This window comes from Homalodisca vitripennis, chromosome 2 (assembly GCF_021130785.1).
Source record: "Homalodisca vitripennis isolate AUS2020 chromosome 2, UT_GWSS_2.1, whole genome shotgun sequence".
In the NCBI taxonomy this organism is placed as follows: domain Eukaryota; kingdom Metazoa; phylum Arthropoda; class Insecta; order Hemiptera; family Cicadellidae; genus Homalodisca; species Homalodisca vitripennis.
The window spans coordinates 30,164,673-30,185,298 of record NC_060208.1 but is presented as its reverse complement, the minus strand read 5'-3'; the positions used below and the strand labels follow the sequence as shown (position 1 = coordinate 30,185,298).

Here is a 20,626-nt window from a genome sequence, read left to right as displayed (position 1 = left end):
TTTATTGAGCATCCTAGCCCAAAACTCTTCATTACATTCCTTTAGGCTAGGATCACTTGATTTAGCGTGGGAAAATATCACTCTCGGACCGAGATTCGAACCTGAGTCCCTGGGATACTTACGATGAGCTTTCATAATGACGTTGCTTCCATTTTGAGCTATCCACCACACTACTGCTACTGGACAATATCATTGCTGCTACTGACCAAACCTATCTTGTATTTAGCCACGGATAACTTCAGTCCACAACCATTCTAAGAACGATATGATTTTCTGTGCTTATACGAGTACGCTAAGACCCAAAATTTTAATTTATCAAGTAAAGAAAGAGTGTAAGGACCGTGCTGTTTTTCTTGCTGATCCTGCTTTACTCATTGACATCAAGACATCTCAGCTATCAAGGTAAATAATTCCGTTTTAAAATTAAATATTTTACTTCGGTTTTTTTATAATTCACCTGTTATACGTAAGCACCTGTACCAAAAGAGTTACCAATGCTTCTCCTCCCAGGTGTAGAGTTGCAACGTAACGTAAAATCTTAATCATGCTGAAAATGTTTATCCTTATTTCGAGTGACTTTTTGATTATCATATCGTCACACTTTCATATTCAATCATATCATAAAGTTAAAGTCCCCTAGTTACCTGTCCGTCAATTTCAGCTCCTTATCTGATATCAGTGGATAACCTTTAAACAGGCGAGCTTCTTTGCTTTCTATTCCTGTCCGATTTTAATGGTTCGTTTACTGTTCAACTTGCCGATTTTGGGACTCGCCCCATGACTATATTAGAAATATCGAGAGCCGTTCTCGCTTCGGATCGATGGTTTCGGACTGTGTAGGGGTGGTGGTTTGTGGGTCATGTGGAGTGCGTATGGCTTAATGGTCCGAATAGTCTGTAATTTATTTTATTGTTATATTAATGTTATTTCAGTACTAATAGCTTATTTCTAATTATTTCCTATTTTTGTATTATACAGTAACAAAGGGATAAAACAACTTTAATTTCGCCTCATTTATTTCAGAACAAAATTTCTTTTCTTGTGAGAAGGCCACAACGCATCGCTTTTAAACAAAACGCCTTCATGTCAATATTCCACCCTGCAGTTTGGATATCTGCTTATGGATGTGGAGTTCTCATGACTGTTATGTATTGGGTCACTTTCAAGCTAAGTCCCCGTCGTTATTCAATGGGTAAGTTTAAAGCTTTTAGTTATAATCTTAACAGGGAAGGCTTTATTCATTTATTATATTAATAATGTTTGTAATACTTTTAAAGTAAGTTCAGATTATCATTATTGGTACTTCATAATTTTTTGTGATTCAAGAGAGCATTATTTTTTTGAGTTTTTTATTTAATGACCATAGATACTGTCGTTTTGGGCTTTCATTGGCTGAGCGTTAGCGAAGCCTTTCTGGAATCTGGAAAATTTCAATTTTCTTTCCGTCTGTCTGTATAATCTCACTAGTACTAACTAACCAAATTACCAATCCTGACTTCAGGATTGCGATTTTTAAGTGACTTCACATTTTGCATAAAACCTCAGAAAAACCTGTTACACACGGTGTGGTGCACCTCGTCTTATTTTGCATCATATTGTCATCCTAAACAGTTCATTATATTATCATATCATCATGATCAGTTATATCAACAACTGGCTTCAAGTTAGAATAAACTTGGCTGGAACAGTTTGCAGTGTATTGGGTCATTTCATAAATCATTCACCTTTTATTTATCATAGAGACGAAAGAAACCACTTATAAATATAACAATACAGACAACTTAGACCAATTTAATTATGAGTGATAAGAAGGTTACAAGCAAGAAAGCTGTGACCATAACACTTTTGAGATTTACCACTTGTGTTGTCTGCCAGCTCATACTTCTCCATTTGACCGAGCTAGTGAATATACGAGCACTTAAATTTGGGCACTGACTCAAAATTCAATGTATTCTCCTTAAAACTAATGCTTGAACACCAACAGTCCAACTTTTATTAGGTTGTAAGAGCCACAGAGACAGTATTTTCATTTAAAAGCCCTTTTGATAAAACCTCAGTGGAGAAGGTTATTTTTGGTAAGACCCCCCAACCATCACTACTTTACACCGTAGAATTTCAAATAATACTTTTTCAAGAATAATATCAGTTTTAACCCAATATTTGACTTTTGATAATTTGACTATTTTGTAGTAATAACTTTTTTCATATATGAACAATTCTAAATATATTCTCCCGTAATGAACTTTAATAAGTTTATATTCAATTAAATAAATTCATAAGTATATAATTTGTATAGTATATACGAATATATTAAATTATGTTTTATATTATATTTAATATATTAAATTATATCGTTATTTATATTTATATTCAAAACAGCCGGCACGATTTACCACCCTCTATATGAAGATCTTACTGATTTACTAACCAGCTGGTACATCATCATTGAAACATTATTGTAATTTTATATATATAACCTAACTTAAATTCTCAATTCCCATTTTTCAATATTGTACCTAAACCGCCAACATTGTATTGAGACTTTTACATTTTAACCAAATTTATCATAATTAGCTAACAAAAATAAAATTGAAATTAAATGTTCTCTAACCACTAGAAATAAAACAAACCCAGAGTACCTATTGCGAAGGAAACAGGATTTTCCCGGACATTTGCCATCGTTCAGTGAAACAATAAATCAGTAACACTACGTTTCGAGATCTGTAATCTGATCTCTTCTTCAGGTAATAACTAACCTAATACATAATTACAAACTAGGTTAAAATAAACAAATCATACCAAAGCGTTGTGGCACGCCTGTCAGGAATCACAACCACCATGTTGTTTGTCAACTTCACTAACTCTAAAAACATGCACTTAATAAAAAACTATACACAACACTAATCATTAAAACTGAGCTACAGAATACAGGTCACAATACGTCTGCATTCGTCTACCAACAACCTACGATTGATTTGGTATGATTTGTTTATTTTAACCTAGTTTGTAATTATGTATTAGATTAGTTATTACCTGAAGAAGAGATCAGATTGCAGATCTGGAAACGTAGTGTTATTGATTTATTGTTTCACTGAACGATGGCAAATGTCCGGAAAAAATCCTGTTTCCTTCACAATCCTTCCATCGTCAAAAATAACCTTCACACAAAGAGTACCTATTGATTCGTTTAGCTTAATTATATTAGTATCTAGTATTCTAGTCTATAGTAGCACAAATATTTTTAAAAATCAAAAAGAGTTTATAGTATGTGCTTCCAGACTGGTCTGAAAGTTTTGTCACAATCTATGGACACCTTTTGATGACGACGTCTCACAGTCGAGGGGGTGAACTCAGCACACGTTATATTCTCCTCGGCTGGTCGGCATTTGCTCTTCTCATAACGGCGTCCTTTCTCCTCCGGCATAGTCTCCAGGCTGACTCTGCCTCTCTACACCCCTCGGGTGGACACACTCCAGCAGCTGGTGTTGCAGAACTACTACTGGACCGTCCACTACTATGTGCGCTTTAATAAAACTGAAGCTATGAAGAGCGTCTTCTTCAACTTGGAGGTCAGCTATTGTCCACTGACTTCATAAAACATTCATTTTTTAGTTATAATATATAAACGGTAGACTATAAACAAAAATATCGGGCTTAAATGAAAGATATGCCACCTGTAAGCCCAGCTGTAGTGGGTTAGTTAGTATCGAAGTTCCAACTCTTCTGTGTCTTTTCTTTTTGTATTCCTAAAAAAATTGGTTGATTTCAAAAGAGATTTTACTTTTTTAATGTGTATTAAATTCGCCATAGTGTTAAATGTAGACCTTTTATTTGATTCTTCAGACGCTCTCAGGGAATTTTTAAATTGCGGCCGATATCAAAAGAAGCCTGTCCACACTCCCTAAAACGATTAATATAAAACCTGCAAAAACTTGTGTATATGTTGTACACAAAGTATCTTTGCTTTTATTTGTGCTATGTACAAAATTAAAGCACAAATTTTCTTCAGAAAATGTGTATTAATACTGTGTAGACTATATTTAAGTTTTGAAAAATTTTTTCTTCTACTATCAAAAACCTTTAGAGTGGGGTATAAGTTCAAAATTTTCAATCGAAAATCTCCATCTTGTTGTTGATCAAATTGTAAAAAATAATACAAAAAATATGTTAACATAGTAAAATTAACCTTATAAAAACAAGGATTCTTTGAATAAGAGTTTTTAAACAAACACGTTCACTAATAAAATATTATGAATAAATGTGTTGCTAAATGTAAGTCTTGAGAATGGTTGTACCAACTAAACCAACTAATTAATTAATAAACAAAATTCTTATATTCATTAACAAGTTCACGACGATGGCTTATTTTCGGAATTTTATATTTGCCTTCGAATTTCTGAATAATAACGGCAACAAAGAACATAGAATCGTAGAGGAAAGGTATAAAGGTTGTTTTCAATCCTTCATTCATTTATAACAACGCTTTTTCTGGTCCTGATTCGTTTCAATTTTTCGTGCAAGGTTCGTAGATAGAGACCTAACGGTACATGTACTATGTGAAACTTTATTAAACATATAAACTAACAGCAGTATATTGTATTATCGAATTACCTTAATAGTCGGTTTACTCAAAAACACGTTTAGTAAAAATAAATAAATTTTAATCGTCAATATATAAAACAAAACAAAATACGTGTTTACCACGCTTTTAAATCATGACTTCAATGGTATTTATTGGCCGAGCGTTAGCCAAACGTATCACTTAGTAGTTTGGCATGATCTCTATATTGTCTACTAGACATCTTTCCACAAGACTTTTGAAGAATGAAAAGAGTTAAACAATTTAAGCGACATTTTATGTATAGTATTCCAGCCTTGCTTTGTCTAGACTTCATTTTTTGTGCCTTTTCAGGACCCGTGGAACGTTAAGTTTGAACGCAAGTACAAGTACATGGATGCCCAGGAGTTGAACAAGAAGGCGAGCTTGGACGAGAAACTGGCGTTCATGATTCAGATGTATGGAGATTATTATCCCGTCGTCAACATCCCAGGACTTGTAGGACACAAGGCTCTGAGAATGTACAGGCTGGTGAGGGAAACGGTTAGTGAGAGCCATGTCAGTTGGGGTGTGAGAAAGAACTCTCAGCTGTTGAAACCACTGTCGATAGCGACTCTTAGATTCATGGAGGTAAGCACTCCCTGCACCTTTCTTTATCCTAGAAGAAAGCTGCCAGTTTTACAGAATATAAAAACATTCATCATCATCAAACAAGAGAGAGTACGTAGAAAATTTAAAACTTATCATAATTGTTGTTTGTTTATTACTTGATCATAGGAAAGAGTTATTAAAGACACAACTCAAATTTTATTGTGAACTATTCAATTTATGACAATTAATCCTGTTGTACAATAAGTTCCATTACTAAGAGGCAAGGACGTAGCCAGCGATAAGGTCCAAGGAGTCCGGACCTCCCCCCCCCAAATTTTCAATTTTTTAATTGACTTCTATAGCAAACGATTATTATTATTATTATTTAAATAATTCAGTATTATTGACATGTACTTTTCTCATCATTGAAACGGGTCAAGAATCTTTTAAGGAACAAAATAGGAATTCGGAATGAGCAGTTGACGGCACTTGCCTTACTTTCTGTCCACTACGGAAAAAATATCAATCGTCATGACCTTCTCCCCAAAACATTTCCTGGCTACGTTCTTGGTAATACATAATGAAAATGCATGAATCATTATAAACGTTTTTTGATCGAAGTTGGTTTCCAACACCTTTAAATTTATATGATTTTTTAATCGGGGCAACAAGGCAAACTCGGTGAGGCCTCGGAAATAGAATACATCAGATGCGAAAATTTACTGAACATTATAAAGTATCGCATTAAAATGTTGCTATGAACTTTGTAATTGTGAATGCGAATAATGTTTTGTAATCATCGCATGATGGAAAATGTCCGAAAACCCTTTTTACTTACCAATCCTTCTATCGACAAAAACAAACTTTATGTAAAGATTAATTTTAAAGAACATGATTATTTACAAGTAAACTTAATTCCCATTGCAGTTTTAATATTCCACAAGATAATTTTCACCCTAATAAATTTGAAATTTACAATGTTTTCAAAAACAACGATGCCCAAGATGCACAATGATTTTGATAGGTGATTTTCTGTCTCGTATGCAGCATTAGGACGTACTAGAGTAATTTATTTTAGCACCTGCTTACAATATTTACTTATTAATAAAAGTAAGTGTCCTTTAAAAGAACATAATATGTTTAGAAATACAAACTCACTTTTGATACATTTTCAGGTCGGCTTGCCGAAGCTCTGGCTGGACGAAGTAATCCAGAGGTGGCCAATGTTCGACACCAGACACCTTATGGAGGAGGAGGATGAAGTCACTTTCAGTCAACCTCGACCTTTGCAACTCACTAAGATGTTGGGAATATTTTACAAACTTTTATTCGGCTTTGGCATATGCACTATACTATTTGTATTTGAGGTATTGTGGCTTTGAGGTGTTGTCTATGGGATAGTGATTTGTCAGTATTAGATCTGGTGGTATGCTGAGTGTAGAACGTAGCCGTAAGATGTGACTTTTGCTGAAAGTGAATGAGTTTATTACAGTTTCTTTTCGAAAATACGTGTGCAAGATTATATTAAACAATGATATCAATGGAGTAGACGAAACAAAAAATACCAACACCTTCTTAACGTTTGTACTATACAAGAATACTTGATGTTTCGTTTATCTCTGTAATTCATGACAGATTTGGTGTCTGTGATTTTAACAAAATGGTAGTCTTTTAAATACTGAGAATCCGTAACACATTATTTGTGTTCGTGCATTACAATAAAATACACAACAACACAATAAAAGCTGCATGATTTAAGGAATTATTTGTTAAAAAATAATAAACTCAATATAATTTTAAAATATTTAATGGTTTGATTATAGTTTAATAAAGGCTTATATGCCAGCGCAGACTTTACAAATATAGAACAAAACGTTTCGAGGATTTGTGTCCATCATCTTCTTCTTGTGTTAAGACTTAAGGTAATAAGAAGAAAATAAGACATATATACAAATTAAGAAAGTAATTGATATGAGGTGATGAATTTACCTGGTTAACAAGTTGTAGATCACAAACATGGAATCATTTGCGTGTCCATAGTGATTAAAGCATGTTACTGCTCAGAACAAGCTATATTTTTTTATTATTTAAAGAGTTGCTTATTACAACTGTAATCTGCACAAACCAGAGGTTGGAAAATATTCAAAATCCTTTTTTCCTTTCAAATTATCCATCAATACCTTAAATGAATACAATTCATTGTTTTAGTTTAATTGTAAATAACATTTATACGGCTCTGCTTACAACCACTTGCAAATTCCCATACTTATGATATTTTTATTGAGATAGGTATCATAATAATAAACTATAAAAAAGTAGCAAATATCCTGTGTACCTCGAAAGCATTCAACCAAAATTTTCCTCGACAAATTTGAATTGTTTCAATTTGGTTAACCCGTTAGGCCGATTAGCTGAACAAAAACGTGTTTATGTAGGCCAAAGAGAACAATTAATTTTGATTTGAGGTTTATTTTTTAAATTATATGACAAGAAAATAAATCTAAACATATTATGAAATTCGATGTTAATTGGTACTGCTCCAAAACTGGGTGTGCAAAGAAGTCGTTGTTTTTATTGTTATAAGTTCCTTCAATACAATTATAAATAGGTTAATTCTTATAAGTTTTTAGATGGGTTTAAGGTTTCAAAATAAAGTAAGTTTATACGAAGTTCTCACGTCTCAAGTGTACAATATATTCAGCAACACCAGTATGAACTGGATGTTGAACACACATAATTCAAGAATTAATATGTGTCCATTTTCACTAGGAGCCGATTTTAGGTTTGAAAACTATGTTTCATGTTTATTGATAACAATTCACAGGTTTTTAAAATAACTTTCCTAAATACAACTTTTTCATCCCTCCACATAATATTATAGGCATTAAAATTAGGCAATTTGTAATCAAGTCCAAGTATAAACTGCTGAAGGCATAGAGTACATAATATTAAGGATTTCCATTACGATAATCCAATTGTTTTATCAATCCATGTGGAATGGCACGCATTTAAAACGGACAACTATGTGATCAGCCACAAATAAAAACGACTAAAGGTGAATAGTGCAATTTGTACACTGTGAACATGGGTTATAGCTTCAGAGAGTTGAAGTTTATTACATAAGGAAGTTATTTGATTAAATATAATTGAAGAAAATTTTATTTCTTTCTTTTCCTTAAAAAAATAATGTTTTTAATAAATAATATAAAAGTGATTTTCTAAACCCAAAATCGACTCTTTGTGGTCGATCCTCTGTTATGATGAAAAATAAGATATTGAATGGTATTTCTTGGTCGCTGGTCCGATCAGTCCTTGGCGATCCTTCAGGCGCACTTCAGTCTCCTTATACATCTTTCCGTGGCAAGATGGTAGGGCTCCTAGATGAACACTTGATTAATTGTACAGTACTTAGACTAATCTCCGGCAGTCCGAACCTGGTCCATGCGCACTCCAGGTGATCCTACAACCGGAAGTCTCCGCCCACAATAGAAATTGTTCCTTCGCAACGCCCAACTATAATCCTACACGCCTAGCAAGGGATGGGGAATAGTGAATCTGCTTGATAATCCGCACCACCAAACAGGTGTAACCATACAGGTAGCAGTCGACCTAGATGAACAGTAAGTATGCAATTATAGTCGACTCTGTCGCAACTCAAAATCAAAAAAGAACTTGAAACAATGAATTTCAACAAGCTCAACCTCAAAACAAATCCCTTGAAATCGCCATTCATTCAATTTAGTTTGTGACAAACAGGTCCAGGTTATAGTCAAACGATCATATTAGATGAAACTGAAATCACTAAAGAGTCTACTCTAAATGATTCTACTCAATTAAATTCCTTGGAATACATCTAGATCGAGATTTGACTTGGGGTTGTCACGTGGACCATGTTTGTTCAATGTTATCCTGAGACATTTATGTTTTGAGGAAACTGTCCGAATACTACCCAACTCAGGTACTGACGACGGCATATTATGGACTAATCTACCCACACCCTTTTTACGGGATTGGCATTGTGGGTAGGTTGCGCAAGCTTTTCCAGAATTGTCATCCTTCAAAAACAGCAATTCGAACAGTTTAAAAACTGCAATGGAGGGAAACGGTGACATTACTTTGCCTCTACATCTTGGAAATATTTCTTTTTTCGAATCCAAATGTGAGCACATTCGATGTAGTTACAGGAGCAGTTATTGAGCAGGATTTCGATTAATTGTCAATAACTTGCTCAAACTCATGTGTCCCCATGCTGAAGGCACTGAAAACTCGCCTAAAACACTTAGACCACACACGTGTTCTACAGTATAGACGAGTTTATGGCAATTAGGAAAGCTCTCAATTGGATAACTGACCGGGGAAATAGTTGATAAATATTAGAATGAACGAGAGAGAATGAATGCAAAAATTTTACGTTTGAAAGGGACTTTTATGCTATAATTAATAAACAAATTTTAGCAAACCAACTGGACGATTGGTATAACATTTTTAAGTTTTAGGCAAAAAAGCATTGATTATTGTTGATGTTGTTAACACAGAACTGTAAATCAATAATTTATAGGTCTATTTTATGTCCCAATTTAGTAGCGGAGTGATTAATGTGTACTTGGCCTACGTTACTTCCCAGAATAAGGGTGATAAACATACAAATCTATCACCAGGTACAATTTATAATATTATTGAAAATTTAAAGAAGGGATAATTAGAAATATCTGGCAGTCTAGCATTGCCTTAAAACTATTTTCTACAGCCCATGTACATGTTCTAATTTCCAACAACAAATTTTCTAAACAAACTCATACCAGTTATAACAGGCTAGAGGATAGCAATTAGTTATGAATACGCTACAAGATACTAATTAATAACTATTTATACAGCATATTATTTAAAATTCAGAGTGTACAAAATAGTTATTTGACTAGCCAAGCCTAAAATAATAATTGAATTGTCTTATGGCTGGTAAGTAAGTTATATAAACTATTTATTATAGGCTGTGTACCCGACTGGCATGAATACATGTATTTCACTCACGTCAGAGCGAGTCTGAGGAATATTTTCCTAAAATAACTTGTTTCCTTGGCCAACTAAACTCCACAAAATAAAAATCAGCTTCACCATCGTTATACTCCAGGCTTCTACTTTTTAGCTCGAAATCGGCAATTTTATTTTATTTAGATTTCACTTTCTATATCTTTGCTGGTTTCTTGATAATACTACACGATTCAGCACTCTCTCCTCCACAAAATTTCAATACTCAACTCAATTACGAAATTCTTCACGCCACCACCACGACTCACACAGCAACTATCTCAACAGTTCTCTCGACATCTCCAGTCTAACTAGGTTCTCGATCACAACATTTTAAAGTTTGCCTATATACCTAGCACAATCTTTATTATTTCTTTACTTGACGTGAAATTAACAATGAATCATTTTAAATTTAAGAAACAATATATCCTACAAGTTAATGGGTGGAAACTAGGATGGCACCTGCTTATGCGAACCTATTCGTGGGTAACCTGTATTTTCTGAAATCTAGTATTTTCTAGTATTTTCTGAAATCCCAGCCACACAAACTTCTTGTTTGGCTGAGATTTATAAATGATATTTTCATGTTGTGGTAACACGGTAATACTTTAGGATACCCGAAACATCTCAATATATTTTCATTTTTAATTTTCTTGGAAAGTATTTCCTAAAACTGTAAAAAATTCATGAAAAAAAAATTCCATGCATTACCTACATTATAACAATATTGTCATCCTGTTCACAATAAAAAGTCCATACAGAGAAGCCTATCAATCTGGGAAAAACAGTTATTTTCAACCAAGTTGTATTACCATAATTACATCGAAACAATCACCATCGAATCATTTACTGCTAGCAATGTTCTAAAATTATTATTACTCAAATTACTATTATTTTAATAAATAAATAATTATTTTTAGCAAAGCCCTTGTTTTAAGAGCTAACCAACTTTAGAATTCAGATGCTAATACAAACTTTTATGGTCGTCATTCTTGCGAGGCATTTAGACAACATTATCAATTAGTTACTAAAACAAAATTACCTTTTGGTATAAATAAGAAATGAGCTGCTTACAATCATCTAAATTAATTAAAAGAAATTTATACTCCATGTAAGATAACTGTAACTTTTAAATATATAAACATTTCGAAAAATACAAAATTTGTTAAGTTTAATTTTAATTTTAAATTAAGTAAAGCGTAATTTTTAATATTTTTATATTTCAACATTTAAGGTCACTTCCGAAGATTTTTTGTTATATACCAAGGAGTATAAAAATTGCGGTATAGTATGCATTTAAACTTAGATTAGAAAAATTCAGCTGATACTAAAAATTAAACTTTTATTCTGTCTTCATATATACTTAATACCTTTTTCGAAAACGACAATCCAATCAAAACATTAATGGATTGTGAAGAAACTCGTTTCTTTATTTATTATAAGAAGCCTTTATGCATTTTGTATCCATGTATACGCTGTTATGCATTAATTTTATGAAATGAAAATTCTATGAAGAAAATTAAAAAAGTTTAATCTTAATAACGAATTTAAATTTGGCTAAATATTGCTTTTTAAAACTTCAAAACTTGTATTGAATAAAAGTGTAAAATTTACATAAAAATAAAAATTGAGCAAATCTTTTTACTTTTACATTTTTACGTTTACGAAACATTTACTTTTAAACTTAAATCTTGCAGTTTACATAAAGCTTAATTGACGCTATAAGTTAAAATATAAATTCAACTCAACTAAAAATAGATGTTTTTGGAAAAAACTTTTTGGAGATGAAAACTAAAACAAAACCACCGGTATCTTGGCAAACAGTATTTGATTACAAATAAACTCCTTAAAAACATGGGACCAAAATGTATATGGAAAATATATGTACATCCATTATATTCTAAAATATGTTTAGGTATTTGGTGTTTTATATATTATTTGTACATCATGTAACTTAATATAGTGCATGCAAATAAAAAGGAAAAAAGTATTTTAAATCCTAATAGATGTAAAAAATATTTTTTTTAACAGCTGAATTTCATTGAATTCTATAATAAAACGAATCTATAAGCAATATATCTATCTATAAGAATCTAAACGTTACATAAGCACTATAATAACTTTCAAATCTATAATAAATTAAATAAACAAGTTATTTAAGTTCAGCCGTGAGAGGGAGCTCGGTTCCTATAAGTACAAACATGTATATATTATTCCCTTTATTATTTTATGATAACAACAAAAATTAATATCATAATCTGTAACTGAGGAAATTCTTAATTTATCGGTATTAAAAAGGTATGATCAAACATTCATTGGATGAATAGTTGTCACTGTTAAAGCACTGTTAAACTTTGAAACATTTGCTGGATATACGAGGTGGTTGTAAGACACTAAAGTTGCGTAGAAGAGAATACCTCTTCACTTAGATTGCACTTACTTTTGTAGTCTGGATGTCTCTGATGTCGAAACGATAACGTAGGGTTTCGTTTTGAGCTTCTTAGTTCTTCGTCGCTGACTGTTTTTGGATCCCTTCTGACGAACATGACTTCAGATTTCAGGAGTCAAGTCTGCAACAGCTTCATATTTCAGATGCTGCACGTAAGAGGAAGGTAAACTGCAGCTAAACTCCATATTTCCATATTACAAGTTGCTATTGTTCTAGACAAGTTTAAACCCGTCACGTGGTTGCCATGGTAAACAGGATGCAAATAGGTCAATGTCACAGTGTTCTCTGTTAAATATTTGGTGGTGGAATGTCCTAACTACATAAATAGGACATAACATATGAAACGTATTAAATAAACATTGGTGATCACGCACTTTATAAAATATGCATTCGATTAATACATAGCTATAGATATTCGTGATGGTCTTCTTGTTTTCACTGGTCATACTGTATACAGTGGTTATACATTTTGTGTTCTCCGAAGACATAATTACAGTAATTTTGTCTTAATTTCATATTATAATATTTACGTTTCTAAAAATGTTTGAAATAGTTTATTTTCACTTTATTGTTTTTAGTGTGATGCACACAAGAGATATTCATGGTTTAAAATTTGTTATTCAAAAAGATTTAACATTTAAGCTCTATCGTAACTTGAAAGATATGTTTAGCCTTTTCAATAATTTATCTCTTACCTTATGTATTATTTCTAAAAAACGTACTGCATTCTTAGATACTTTTATCGAAACTACCAGAATCAAACACAAAACTATATTACTACGTGATTTTGTAGACACAACTTTAAACGAATGCATGAGCGTGGTAGTTTTGGGAAAAACTTACAGAGAGTATTGTTCAGTATTTATCTCTAAAATTGTTAAACCCTCTTTGTACATCATCGACTACTCCTTGAGCCCTAACCTGACAGTTCTGGATCGATGTTTCACGTACAGTAGATCTCCGAAGGTAGTGGCCATTTCTCTCACGGACAGTTCAGTTTTGGAGTTGAGTTCTGTTTACACGCCACCTCGCCAGTTCAGGAGAAGCAGTATCACCGAGGTGATGGAACACGGGCTCCAAAGAAAGACTGCAAACCTTGGAGGAGTGACAATCACTGCAGCTTCCTTGAACTATCCACCTTTTGCAATCTACACAACGGAAAACAACACGGGTAACTCTGTTTGTAATGTATTGAAAGTCATGTTTTTAAAAGTGATTTTTACAGTTCTTAATAATTTTTAAGTTTTGCTCTACAACATAGATAGACCAACATTTGGGTAGGGTACAATAAGCGGACCCGGTTTTTTATATCGAAATTGGCAAACTATATTACTTAATCATAAACATCGATATAATCAATCGATACTGATTAATTATTTTTAACGATTAATTAAATAATCTATATCAATAGCTGTAAACACTTTCAAATAATACTCTTAATGTAATATTTCAATTTTATATAAGTAACATTTGATTATTAAAAATGACACTCACTTTTAGAAAACTACACGACATTGCTTTGGAAGATGATAAGACGTTTTTCATTATTTAAACATGTTGGACTCGTGCGGAAAAACCCATTATGTGAAATTTGTGGGAAAGAAACAACTGTAACTGTGAGAGGAGCAAATATGGTCGTCTTCAGTTTTCCTAATTTTGGTTATAATAATTTGTTTTATCACCGTAAATATTAGATTCATATTTTAATTTAAAACATATGATTGTAATTGAGAACTGTAGATAACTTATATCGATTGATAGTCCTAGGATTTGAGATGCGAATATTAGGTATCGATGATTACATTCTTCGATATAAAAAACCGGATCCGCTTATCGTACTATACCCCGAAATTTTAACATTTTAGAAATCACTTTAAGTATTTCCTAAATAAATAACTCCTTATATAATTTTCAATTTAATGATACGTCGGTAAGAGTGATTTGACAAATATTGTATTAAATTCGCAATAATGAAACATAAAATTTGGGATAGCATTTTAAACGAGTCATTTTGAAATGTTTAAAGTAATGCGCATTTGCTTTTAGAAAACTTGACAAAAATATGTTGTAAAGTAGAACTCTTTCTAACAATTTTATTGCTTTGAACAGATTGAGCCTAATTTCTGGTTAGTCACTTTTTATTTAACATTTATGGTCTTCAATGTACTATTTCTGTCAATATTTATTACACGTAAAGAAAAATTAAATTAAAATTTCAAGTCAAAAACTATATACAAGGTACCTATATATTAATTTAAACAAACTCTCCAATAATATATTAACTAAATATTATTAGTTATTTGTATTAACTAAATATCAACTTTATTTATTTATATATATATACATATAACATACTGTGCTGTCATAGAATATTATCTCATTGTATTTTTAATGACATATGTTTTTATTTAGTACAAAATTGTTTATGTTACTATTGTTATTACTACTTTTATTCAGTTGTTTGAGTCCAAAGATGTTCTCATAAGGCCTCACAAAAATAAAAACTTTATATCATTGGAGAGTTTTTTTAAAATTAATATATAATTTCCAATAAGACAAGAGCTTCAAGAATGTATATACAAGGTATTGAGAGTATTTCATACCACGTGTCGCATAACACGCTTGAAATTTTTTCATTGCCATTAGGGTTACCCATAAGACCATCATTCAACTCAGTCTTGCTTGTTCGATGATGGAAACTTAATACCTTATCTACGCTTAATGGAAAATTTCAAGCCTGTAGGTCATTTCGTTTTTTATATATTGTGCGGACAAACAGATAGACAAACAGAAATTTCGAACCTTACTACTACTGTAGTAAGGTTCGCTAAAGCTGAGACAAAAATATATTGACATTTAACGAGAAATTTGACGCTTTGAAATAGGGGATTATCTCACTTTTATCATATAATTAATGTATAATCAACACATTAAAAACAATTTTGATTCGAATTTGATATAAATTATCAGGTAAAGCAAAATTATTATTACAAGTAAAAAAAACTTGACAAACCCTACTTACAGAGATACAGGGCACTAAATCGAGTCTAAATATATTTTTAAATCTTTGGTTTTGTTCTGATCTGATTTCAGGAAATTGAGATTCTAAGGTTTTCTATGCATATTTATAAAATTAAACACTATGCGCTAAATATTTTTATGTAAGATCAAAGATGTATAATATCTGATGAAGGCATACTGGCAAGTGGAATGGGAGTAAGAGACCAAGTTGATTGGAGATTTGAACTGTTTGGTTGGAGTTATGAAGAGATGACAATCCATCCATCTGACAATGTTGCTATCGTTCATGGCCAATTCCGTGCTTACGTTTTGGATATGGACAAATTTAAAAACTGCTACCAAAAACCTCAAGGGCAGGTTTTTAAGTCATAGAACGATGATACTGGCTGGTACTATTGTTACAACTTTCTCTCCTGCAAAGGGTGGGAAGAGATTCTGAGCCGATTGGTTTTCACGGGTTGGATTCCCACACTGCTGCGGTAGTTAACAGAGCATCAGCATTTTCATCATCGACAAAAAGTAATATAATTTTAGCATTAACCGCTTATGAAGTTCATATTTCACTTAGAACATTTAAAAGATAAAACAGCCATTAGTTGCAGAGCAGAAAGTAACTAAAATTATTACCTTGCTGTTGAGATAATCCCTACATGTATAATTTTCTTGTACATTTGCAGGTAAGTTCTACGGCACAGATATTTTGCTGTTCGATGAGCTGGCTCAGCAACTCAACTTCACTATCCAGTACAACCAATACACCAATTGGGGACACACCCTGGCTAATGGTTCCTGGGGTAGCGGAATCGGCAAGGCTATGCAGGAAAACAGAGAGGATGTAGCTGTGGCTCACATATGGCAGATACCTTCCTTGTTCACAGTAATGGACTTCGGACCGTCTATAAACTTGGTGCTTAAAATATTAATTATCTATTTTATTGTAAATCTGAGTAGAACCGAATTTATATGTTACCCAGTTTATGAAAGATCTAACGAATAAACTGGTAACACTTGTTTCCAAATCGTACAGTACACAGACATCCTTCCAACCATTACCTCATATCCTGCATGATACAAAACTCTACTTTTGTTGTTGATGTCACAAATATATAATTAATTCTTTTTTTCCTAAAATCCCCTTATGTCTCCCCTAACTTTGATGCGAGCATTGAAATATTTGATCATTTCTAAACAAAACCAATGCTTAAAGGTCACATATATGTAGTAAGAATATATGCTTATGTCATTTAAGAATTATATTTTAATTTAATAAACCCAAATTATGTTATGTTAATTAACCCAAATTATTTTTTGAATTTTTGACAAAATAACTGGTTTGGTGTAATTACAATGTAAACATTAAGGCATGAGGCATACTAACCTAAAATATGAAATGTATAAAATGCTAACCAGCTTTACTTTTATAGGCCTACACTTCAACTATCATCACAATAATTAAAATCTTAAAGTCAAATTTTTAACAATATTTACAGAGTTTATAGATCAGTATAGGGCAATATTATATATTTCGTTTATTTAAAAATTAATTTTAAAATTTTTACTTTTCTTATTAATTAGTGTTTTTTATACAATGTTATACAAGAAAACTAATAACTTACATAATAAGGAAATATATCAAATATACCACTTTGGGACATATAAGTTTTAAGAACGTATTTATATCCCTTATACCATTGAAGAAAAATCTTTAAAATTATTTTATTTAATTACAACTTTATATATACCATAGTTAGATTTCCAATATATATGTTAAATCAAAATGTCTTCTTTCACTTTTAGCTGTGAAAGATTTTTTTTATTTCACGAAGTTAAGCTTATTTGTAATATTTCACTAAATGGTGTGCTTTATCGATTTGTTTTCCTTTCCAGATAAAATTTGGATTCCTTGTGCGAAGGCCTGAGAAAATTGAATTTCGATGGCAAACTTTCTTGTCAATTTTTAAACCCATCGTATGGTTTGCTACAAACATATCCTTGGTGCTCATCGTGGTAATTTATCACACTTTGGCAAACAATAACACAAGTCACCGGTCAGAAAGTAAGTATTTCCTATGCAAGCAAAACAAAAGGAGCTATGATGTCTATCAATCATATTAGTATTATTATTCTTATTCTTATCAAATTATTTAGTAGTGTGAATATGAATAGTAAAGAACCGCTTTAAACTGAATCATGTTGACTGTATGTGTGTGAAGTTTATAATTATTCTTGTAACTTCAATCTTACAAGTTGCAAATCCTATTACTCGATTGCATTAATTTATGGTGGAGTCTAAAGATAAAATTGTATTCTGTTACGAACCAAAAACTTAAAACATCATTTAAACAACGGAGTATTAAAGGAATCGACGATATGTAACAAAATTCTTACTAAGCACATCAACAAGGAACTTTGAGATATGTAGGAGTAACTTTAAAAATGTCACGATTTTACTTCAGCACAGAAATTGAGTCTGACAAATTTAGAATAACGAATATTAGTCAAGTTATTCTATGTTTTTCCTTCTTGCCATAATGAATACCCGTAATTGTAATTTCAAATTTATTTTACCATTACTTTTGACCTTATGACCCCATCAATAGGTGTCTTCCTCTGACCTCGAGGAACGTATGAACCACGTTTAAAGTCTCTAGGATATTTTTATCAAGACTTACTCCACAGACAGACGTATGGACAACAACATGATTTCAAGAAGAACTTTTCGGTTCCTATATAGATTTCCAGATTTTATTTGTGAAGGTATTATTTCTATGACAAGCGCATAATCTCAAAGATGGTGTAACAACAGTCTACCTTTGTCAGGTGGGGGAGAAATTAATACATACAAAAATAACGAACAGAAAGAAGTAAAGAAGGGAAAGAAAAGAGTTGAAACACACCCAAAAGCTGCATGAAGTCTAGTCTTTGGGTATTCTGGGTATGGGGAGCTGCTTTTATTTATTTCTTAACCCTTTTCTTTCCCTTCTTTACTTTTTTCTGTTCGTTATTTTTGTACGAATTAATATATCCTCCATCTGACGAAGAGGATAGATTCCAATCCTCGAAACCTTGTGTTATACCTTTTAAAACCTATAACGATGGCAAATGTCCGATATCCTGTAATCCCTTTAAACTTTCCATCGTTATTATCAAACTTTAAACAAAGAATAATCTACACTTCGAGTATTGTTTCTCGCCTCACAAATGGAATTATCTTGTATCACAAAAAACTCTTAAATTTTCTTTGGACAGACTAACAATTAAATATCTTTTAAAAGGATCAACTCTGAGTAAAACTTCGATTTGTCCTTTAAGTTTGTTAAATCAATGTTTGTGAGTAGACTCTCAGAGTCAAATTCTGTGAACGTAGTAACGGAGATGATATGATTTCACTTAGGCTGGTTCGGGAGTTTTCTCACTATTTTCGGTCACTTGACGATGACGACCTCCCACAGCCGAGCTGGAGATGGCAGTTCTCGCCCTGTCCTCACGGGCTGGTCGGTGTTCTCTCTCCTAATCACCTCCTGCCTGTCCTCTACCATAGTCTCCAGGCTGACACTGCCCCTCTACTCACCAAGAGTAGACACTATACAGCAGCTGGTGGAGCAAGACTACTACTGGACAGTTCATTACTACGCTCGCTTTACTACTGATGAGATGAGATGGGCGTTTTTTAACTTTGAGGTATTAATATTAATAAAAACCCAAGGAATGTATCTTCGATCTTTTAAATTATTATATTAACGGACTCATCTGGCTCTAATAGGTATATTCTAAGGTAGTATATTCTTTTTTAGTTTTTGGTATTTCTACAACTGTAGTTGCCAGTCTCTTTTATCTTACTTTTATCTTATTACATGTTTATTTTCAATTATGTGGTTTTTTCACTGGCTGTCTAAACGAATGTAGTGTAAAGGTATCAAGTTTACAAATTACTAAAAAATCGGTAAAAAAATAATGTTAAAACTAAAAAAATCAAAATTACATATATTTACACAAGTTATTGCAAAAAATAAGTAAATATTTTATATTAAAAAAAGAAAACAAATATAGCATTTTGATATCAAATGGTAATGCAATACACAATAATATTCAAGTAATACAATTCTAAATAGTTAAAATTAAATAAATTAACGTTAAATAATTTTAAAAACCCTTATATCACAAAGAAATAAATCCATATATCGAAATAAAGAGAAAAGTTTTAATTAATATATATATAGCTAGTAAAACTGCGTTCATGATTCAATTAATTTGCTACCTAATGTCTGAATAATTAAAGAGAAACATGGGAAAAGAGCCTACAAATGGCTTGTGTGTAGACTCGAGTTTAATTTTTTTAGGATTAGGATTTTTAACTTGTGCAGTGTGTAGATTAATTTTATGAATTTTTAATTGAACGAAGTTATTTGTAGTAGAATAACAAGAATATGTGACAAGAATATTCTCTAATTAGCAATCTTGTAGAGAAAGTGAACAAACCAAATAAAAATAATAAGCGGACAAAAATTAATAAAACTAGGATAATTAATTAGTGAAAACGGATTTTCTATCTTTAGTTTGGAGAGAAGAGGAGAGGGGACAATCCCGTCAGTCAGTTGTCAGTATATGTCCGGGTGCAGTCAACAGAGATAAGTGACTAGGCCTCCTCACTGCTGATGAAATTAAAACTCCTTTACCTTTTTCTTAAAAACCTCCAAACAACATTCTATTGTGTTTTTGTTGTTCACTACAATAATCACTAAGTAAGTTACTTAGTGACATAGACCTACTGTCTGACTGGCTGAGATCCATTATGTTTATTAATTATAATAAAATTTAAAATCGTTGCATTTGCATGGTATGCTGAAATACAGGTTCAAAGATACATTTTGGAGTATATTTTTTATTTTAACTGGCGTAAGTAAAATAATTTTGAGTTAAGTATGTAGGTTAAACTTTTCTGAACGTCTGACTTCTCAGCATGTCAAGAACCTAAAAAAGGA

At 32.0% G+C, this 20,626-nt stretch overlaps 2 protein-coding genes across 2 annotated transcripts; both read left to right on the top strand.

The window, feature by feature from the left end:
- Nucleotides 1-1,032: 1,032 nt before the first annotated feature.
- On the top strand, nucleotides 1,033-3,534 carry LOC124356233. Its single transcript, XM_046807418.1, has 2 exons — nucleotides 1,033-1,192; nucleotides 3,279-3,534. The coding sequence occupies exons 1-2, from the start codon at nucleotides 1,084-1,086 to the stop codon at nucleotides 3,527-3,529; spliced, it is 360 nt and encodes a 119-aa protein (XP_046663374.1). The 5' UTR covers nucleotides 1,033-1,083; the 3' UTR covers nucleotides 3,530-3,534.
- Nucleotides 3,535-4,938: 1,404 nt separating this feature from the next.
- Nucleotides 4,939-8,104, top strand: LOC124356232. Its single transcript, XM_046807416.1, has 2 exons — nucleotides 4,939-5,188; nucleotides 6,325-8,104. Exons 1-2 carry the CDS (start codon nucleotides 4,952-4,954, stop codon nucleotides 6,529-6,531), a joined length of 444 nt encoding a protein of 147 aa, XP_046663372.1. The 5' UTR covers nucleotides 4,939-4,951; the 3' UTR covers nucleotides 6,532-8,104.
- Nucleotides 8,105-20,626: the final 12,522 nt, after the last annotated feature.